This window comes from Meleagris gallopavo, chromosome 3, assembly GCF_905368555.1.
Source record: "Meleagris gallopavo chromosome 3, MGAL_WU_HG_1.1, whole genome shotgun sequence".
Taxonomy (NCBI): Eukaryota; Metazoa; Chordata; class Aves; order Galliformes; family Phasianidae; genus Meleagris; species Meleagris gallopavo.
In genome coordinates this window covers 68,482,827-68,490,972 of record NC_139406.1, presented here as the reverse complement: position 1 = coordinate 68,490,972, position 8,146 = coordinate 68,482,827, and the positions used below count along the sequence as shown (strand labels likewise).

Sequence of the window (8,146 nt, the reverse complement as noted above, 5' to 3'; positions counted from 1 at the left end):
GGATTACTTTCACTTCTTTTCCATTCAGCATAACACATTCTTTGAGTTTAATGATCGTTTGGAAGCTATCCTGGACAAAGCATACATCTACAGGTATGTGCTCATTAAATTCTTATAGTATGCAAACCCAGGCACAGAACACTTTCTATTTGATTTCATAAGTTGCCAGTGAAGTACAGGATGGAATTTGGTACATCTTTAACAGTTCCATTTAAGATTTAAAAAGAAATCTTTTTATCTTCATTGTAATCATTCAAAGAATAAATGTAAAGCTTCATTCACATAGGGAATCCTGTCCATCTCAACTGGCCTGCTCGAGTATAGAGGCTATTTTCAGGTGAGATGTTCACCACACCCTGAGGCTCCTGTCAAAATTTAACTTATTTGAAAAATCTGACAGAAGTTTCTTTGGCTAAAGAGCTAAAGAATGGCATCGTAAGGTTTCTACTAGCAGTGCCAAATCCTTAGTAGTTTATTTGTAATTAATAAAGTCATGAGCTTGAGCCTATGTCAAAATTTTTCTTCAAATATGCTCTCCCCATGAACCTGGAAGTTTGATCCTTCACTACAAACTTTGAATCAGTTCAGTACAGATCTCAAACAGTGATTATAATTGTTGTCTATTGCATTCTGTTCTCAGCTTCTGCATTTCCCAGAATTTTGGTTCCAATTCAGGCAACTCATGGACATGGTATGGCAAGTTCACAGCTGCCTCAGCAGTCAGCGTTTCTAGGACTCAATTTATCAACTCTTTCACTAATCCTATCAGCTACTAATAGTGTCACCAGCCCTAGATCATGGGACAAGTTGTGCTCCTTTGTGCTTTTGCAGCATGAATACCATCTTATTAAAATCAAGACTAACATCTTATTTTATTTCAGAAATTATTATGCTTGTAGACTTGATTTTCATACATTGCTAATGAGATATTTTGAGTAAAAAATCAAAAAGGAGGTTGAAAAATCTTATTCTTTTCACAAACTCACCAGTTTGAGTTTGTAGGAATAAAGCTAGCAAAAGTTATTACATCTTATCTACCCATTATGTTGGATTTGGTACTTGCCCAGAGAAATACAATATGCATAGCACGAAGGGCTTCCAGAATATTTGTTAAGGCCTCAGTTCACCTGCCTGGATTCAGATTGGTGCACTAGATCCAGCACAGTCAGTATCGTAATGTTGGTAGATTATGTCAGCTATCGTCTGTTCTTAACAGCTTACAGTCCTACACAGAGCTGTCCTGGAATCACATCAACATTTAAACAGAGAAATGGCACTCACCTGCTGGCATCCTAAAAAAGAGTGCTCATAGGCAGGTTGCTCAGAGGCATGGAGATGCAAAGGAGGGCATGCAGTGGCACCAGAAGAACAAGCAAAGGAGAGCATTCTATTGAAGAAACCAGAAAAATAGTATTTTCTGTTAACTTTATGGACCTAATTCAACTAGACTTCATTAAATTTTCATTTAACCACCCTCTCAGTTACTATACATTCATAATGTACTGCCCCCTTAGCTTTAGTAGATACAGTCAGTAGAGAGCAATGTGTGTGTATTTAGGCAAATCCTGTACTTTTCCTTCTATTTATCCCTTGGATACATGAATGTATGAGCAGAAGGCTAAGTCCAGGAGATCTTCCTTTTGATCCCCATGCACTGAACAAAGGATATACAATGAGATCATTACTGTATTAAATAGAAAGCCACTCAGCGCTTACGTAGTTCATCACTGGTGTTATTTGAAGAACCATCCATAAGCATAAGAACTGGGATTAGGAATGATATAATGCCTGCTGTAGCCACTAAATCATACCATTCAGCGGATCAGTTGTAGGCTTCCTAGCAAAGCTCTTGTAAAGCATTTCATTTCTGACCTCAGATATTTCTGGGCTCTGGTTCACAGATTTGGAGCCTATCTTGAATAGGGTTTGGCAAACAGAGACATTTGTACCCTCCAGCCTCATTAATATAGTTTCATAGCAGTTAAAGAAGTGGATTATGAAATTCTGAGGAAATCATAATTTAAAAATGATCCCATGTCAAACATTCTAGGAAATATACCATTTGACCTTGGACAAACATGAGAGACAGGATTTTTTGCTTGCTATTTTTTCACAGAGTAAATACAGGTGGGGAGCTACTTAGTGGATGCTTAGTATATACAGTGTTTATACAAGAAAAAAGCAAGAGGTCCCATATTAAAAGGAGAAAAAACTACTGTTTTTTTTACAGGAATTCAGTCATCTGTAATTTGGAATCTGTTGACTTTTATAGGGTCATTCGAACCACTGGATACTTGCTGTTTATCTTGCACATTAATGCATGCTTGTATTATTGGGCTTCAGACTATGAAGGACTTGGCAGTACTAGATGGGTGTACGATGGCCAAGGAAACATGTAAGTACTTTTCTCTTGCAAGCATTTTCCCTGATTTTGCTCCTTCCTGCATCCCCTCCTTTCCCCAAGACATTGCATGCAGGGTATGTGTTGCTTTACAAGTGCATGGGTAGCTAACTTTTAGCACCATGTCTACTGAAGAGCAGCTTTCATTACTAACACATATTTGGAGGGCAGGTACAATGAATAATTGGTTTACTATTTTCAGCTTTTATAGGTTTATGACTCAGTACTAAGCACTAACTTAATTAAACATTTAGAAAGCGACAAGAACCATAAATTAAAGTTACTGATTGCCTGCGCCCGTGGGAACTGTTAAAAGGATGGCAGAACAATACCTCAAGGAAATTGGAGGCACAGAATTTTTTTCTGCCACACAGCACTGTGTCATTAAAATGCAACATTTTAATTTTGCTAAACATCATCATGATTGGTCTGAAAGAAATTCTACTGGATTTCCTTAATCTTTGCTTAACCATGTGGCAAGGAGTGTCCCCGGTGGGAAGGAGTGGGTGTTGACATACTTGACACACTCTTCACAAACTCCTTGTGACAGCAAAAGGCTGGGTGCCAGATAAGGGACACTCATTAAAATGATGGAAAGGAAGCAAAATTAAAATAAGCAAACTCCTAACATATTCTGAGTTATATAAAATCATATACAGTAACTTCCTATGTATGAAATAATTTACATTTCTTTCAAAGACCATAAAATAGTTAAAGACACAGAGGCTCAATTTGTTCATTAATTGCATTATTTGCAAAACCACATATAATGTACTGCTAATGACATAAATTACTCTTTAAACAACATTTCACGCTTCTCTGTTAATAGCTTGGAGACATGCTCTTATTGCTTGAAATTTTTTTATACTTCACAACTTTGATGTAAAGTCACTGTTTTGAAGGGTAAGAAAAATAGCCTTTGGAGTAAAACATATTTCGTGTAAAATAGCATTGATTTTTTATAATTAGGGTTATCTCTAAAAAAATAAAAAGAAAAAGAAAAAAAGACATCTGAAGTTTTCACATACAACTAAAATACACAGCTTGAACACAGTCACCAGATGCAAGCTAGCAGGCCCACGTTGCTCAGGGGAACCACTTATGTAAGTAAAGTTATACACAGGTATTTATTCACATGATCAAGTATTCTGGATATCTCACAAGAAAAATGCATACTGAAGTTCTTTCACAGCTTTTTCAGTTAATGTCATTCTTGGGAATACTTGCCTTCTAATTAAAAATCAAGACAACTACGACTAAGCAACCTGAAGGCTCTCAAAGTAGAGAGCTTACTCAGTCTTTAAGCATTTTCCATGAGAAGACAGAAACACTTTTCATATAATGTTACATGGAAATCACATGAGATTTAGGGTAGAATTTATTACTTACAATAATAATAGATTAGTAATTCAAGTCTTTAATCTGAGATGATGAAATAAAATACACGAGTATATATTCCCATACATTTCAGTAACCCATTAATCTACCTCATCCCCACTGGTGGTGAATGTATACAATTAGTCTTTAACCTCAGTTTAACTTATGCTATGTATTATAAAATCCCAGGTATGTCGATACCCAAGCTTTTCTCCCACTGCAACAAACCCAAATCAGACACTCAAGATGTTCCCTGCATTAAAACTGCATTTGATGAACTTCCTGTAATTAGGCAACAGACTTCAGCCCTTCCTAATGCAAGTGAATATCATCACAGATGCAGCTCCATAATGCTGAGTTTATGTGAAGAAAGCAACAAGATATTGAAAAGGTCCCTTAATTATAGATAAGTGAACAATTTGAACCATATGTGTTTATTTTCAGTCTAGTTCAGCTATGTAAGAGATTTGTTTAATTCCTTGGGAAAATGAACAAATTCTCTAGCAAGTGATTCAAAGCAGGAACCTAATGTCATTGTTCTGAATTGACCCCCAGGCGTATCTGTCTCCCTTGCCATTGCCTCTAAGGAAAATTAAACCCAGGGAGCTAAAATTCTCATGCAACCCTGTCTCTTCAACATGAAAGTTAGGCACAAATAATTTCACTTTGCTCATAATATATCTCTTCTGCTGTTTGCAAGTCATCCATGAGTGGAATGCAAAATTCCCCAGCATATATACTAATCAAAGCATCCATTTGCATACTAATAATGTTTCTCTATAGATTGATGCCTTCCAGCTCAGAGGCAACTTAGCAGATATCTGGAAATCCCAGAACATAGAATCATAGAATGGCCTAGGTTGAAAAGGACCACAATGATCATCTAGTTTCAGCCTCCCTGCTATGTGCTGTTCAGGGTAGCCAACCACCAGACCAAGCTGCCCAGAGCCACATCCAGCCTGGCCTTGAATGCCTCCAGGGATGGGGCATCCACAACCTCCTTGGGCAACCTGTTGCAGTGCGTCACCATCCTCTGAGTGAAAAACTTCCTCCTAATATCCTAACATGATCACTCTATGTACCTAGAATGATTCAGCTCCTTTGGTTTGCAGTGTCCGCCCAACATGCAGTAAGACTGTTGTAAAAGATATTGTAAAAGACGCTGCATATGTGCACATCAGCAATAAACCTTGCTTACAAAAACTCTGAAGGGTCACACTCATAGTGTTTGCCGTAGAGATTATTTTGTGCCTCTGGAAAAAAATGTGAAAGTTCAGCCCAAGCCTTATAGACGTCAGATCTAATGCTTTCAGACCTGCTGCCTGTAGCTATATTTCATATAAGCCTTTGTAGTTTACACCTCACTGTCTGAGCTCATCATGCCCACTATTACTCAACGAATAGGTCACTCAGGAAAAAATAGGTAGCAAGAAGGACATCATTAGAACACCACCTAATAAAATCTCTATTCTACTTCAAATCTGTCCTTTTTGCAATCAGGGAGTAGACCTGAAATAATTCCTCACTCAGCTGTGTGAATACCACCTTAAAATCTGACAGCTGCATGAACAAAATTTTCATACAGCTGTAAGATTAACCAAAACTATGTAAAAAGTTCAGCATATTCTAAAATAGACTTTTATGAGGAAGATATTTTCATTGGCGTAACATTACAAGGTATCTTAAATGCAGTATTTCTAAACTTTTTCATACCTAGGACTTATTTTAGGAAAAAATCTAGAAGCTGGATTGCCTGAAGGATAAACATCCTGGCTGTGCTGTGCAAAAGGAAAATCCCCTTCTTCTCTAAGGTTATTTGCTCTAAAAGTAATCATACAGCAGTCAAGTAAGCTGTATGGTAAGCAATGATGTTTTCCAGACTCTCTAGCTCACTGGAAGAAGAGCTGCTGACACCACTGAAGCTGTAGTCTTTTTTTTCCCGTCATCCCCTAAACAAATCTGACAGCCTAATTTCTCACGAAACTTGTTCCCTTCAATTTAACTGTTCAACAGTTATGTCTGATGAAAACAAAAAACAGTAAAGTAAATAGAGAAGATACAAAACCTGTGCCTAAGAAACAGTGAATATCATGTCACTGTGCTAGTAGAAAAATTCCTTTGAAGTAAAATTACAGAAAAGTGCTCTACATTAATGATGTCCTCAGAAAGAGGTTGGCAGTTTTGCAAAAATCCTGAGAATCTGCAGAGAAGCATAGCTAGGGCTCCTAAATTCTTCCAAGGAGCTGCTTCCATGTCAGATAGGGATGACCAGAATGGAAATTATATCATGGACTATCATGGTAGATGTAACAAAACTGGCATTAAAGGCCATTGTGAATGAGAGAGTTCGTTAATTAGTTTCATTTCCTATATAACTAGCACAGAAGTACTGCAAATTTCTTCCATTTTTATATTTATAAATTCTACCTATTTCAAGCACTACAAAATTCAAGACTATAACAAATGAATATATTAACCTGCCCCATATGACAAATCCCCTCAGGTAAGATAGAGACATCATTTTACACCTAAATCTGTAATTCTTCTAACACAGATTTGAGGCTTGCTCTTCCTTTTTCTTTGTGCTCCAGAACTCAGAGTGAAAGCTGCCTCTTATGCGTATTTTGCTTGAATCGTGAATAGGTGATGCTATTTTTGAACCTAAGTGAAAATTTTGTACTGGTGTAATTTAGTTCCCCTTTCATTATCTCTAGCAAGGAAAAATGACACATACGCAATGAATTTTTTGACTTACGGACTCAGAATGGAAACTACCAGTTCTATCTGTTAAAATCTAAAACACAAAAACTACAGTAGAAGTAATCACCATTACCACATTTCATAAATCTGAGAGCAAGAAAAATGTGATTGCAGTAAAAACAATAAAAAAAATTGCTTGGTAAATTCTTATGTTTTAGATGAAATATTTAAAAGCAATTTCAATTAATTTAAAATGGAATGTTCTTCATTGGAACTAGTTGTTATTGTGACTTCATTCTCTTCTAATTGCACAAAACTCCAATAGTATTATTACATGGACCATTTAGGAGTGGAGTTCATATTTTAATAAGAAAGGATTTAAAGGGAGAACCACCAAGTTAAAATGTACACCTGAAGACTGCAATCAGATCAGGGGACCTTAAAATGCAGACACACATGAGAAGATGCATGTTAGACTGTCTCAAAGCACGCATCTCATAAACAATTTCTTCTTTCTTATTTTGGGGAGGGAAGGTTGGGTGGGGGTGGGAATCCTTTGTTTTGTGTGTGTTTTTTTTTTATTCTGTTTGCTTTTTTTATTTTAAACTCAATAAATCTCAACAAATAGAGAGAACTTTGATTTTTTCAGATACAATCATCAATGAAATGATAGGAAATTATACTTTTAATCATTATAAAAGTTGAAATCTAATTGTATAGAGACTTATAAAGTCAAATTCTAATGAGTGTGAGGTTTTGAAAAACATTCCTACAACTGTTATTTGTTCACTCAGGAAAAAAGGAAACAATAGCACGTCCATGGCAATGATCAAAACTAATGAATCCCCAGATGCATACTATGGAGGATGCTACACTACTAACAGTGCCATGCCTTAGCATGAAATTTTAAAAAGAGTAATAGAAATGCCAATTTATTTACACAAAGATTTAGTATGGCTATTTTCACAAATCCAAATAATGAACTCTGTACAGTTCTTTTTTATTATTATTATTATTATTTTTATATATATAAACTTGAATGGAATTGACTCTTGCCATGCACAGAGCTCCAAAAAGAAAACTGTAGAAACAGAACAAAAATCTTTGGTCAAAGAGCTCACTCTTGAGAACAGGAAGTGAGATAAAGCAAATGAGTACAGTGAAAGTCAATCTAACCCATAAGTCGCAGTACAGTCTTAATGAGTGACCATTGCTTACTGCTATATCTGGACTTCAGATTAAGAGAATTTTTGAGAAAAACCTGAAGGGTGCTCACATGGTAGCAATGGATAGCTCTTTCCAAGAATGGGGGAAAGTAGTGAAGAAGGCAAGAATATGTTCGCTGGAGAGGTAGAAAGGGTAGTGGAGGGCAGCCACTAGGAGAAGTTAATGTGGAAGCCAATCTTTTGGTGCTGCATTACAGAGAGGTTTGGAGCAGCTGGACTAACATGTATCTTTCAGGAAGGTGTAGCTTCTGTTTGACATGATACTGGAGGCAGAGACAAAAAAAAAGACCACTCAGAAGCAACGTGAATAAAGGGACAGAAAAATTAGGTGACTGCATTTCATTTGTCATACACAACATAAAACTTCTGACTGCATCATCAAGTGAAACCACGGGAAGATACTTTCAAGATGTGCATGCATCTAGTCTGCTACTCATAAAAT

General features: G+C 36.5%; 1 protein-coding gene across 1 annotated transcript in view; it reads left to right on the top strand.

The window, feature by feature from the left end:
• Nucleotides 1-8,146, top strand: part of CNGB3 (cyclic nucleotide gated channel subunit beta 3) — a 60,428-nt gene that overhangs the window by 37,625 nt on the left and 14,657 nt on the right. Inside the window, exons 9-10 of the mRNA XM_031552890.2 lie at nucleotides 29-93; nucleotides 2,273-2,395. Of these exons, the coding sequence (XP_031408750.2) occupies nucleotides 29-93; nucleotides 2,273-2,395 (188 nt within the window). The remainder of the gene's footprint in view (nucleotides 1-28; nucleotides 94-2,272; nucleotides 2,396-8,146) is intronic.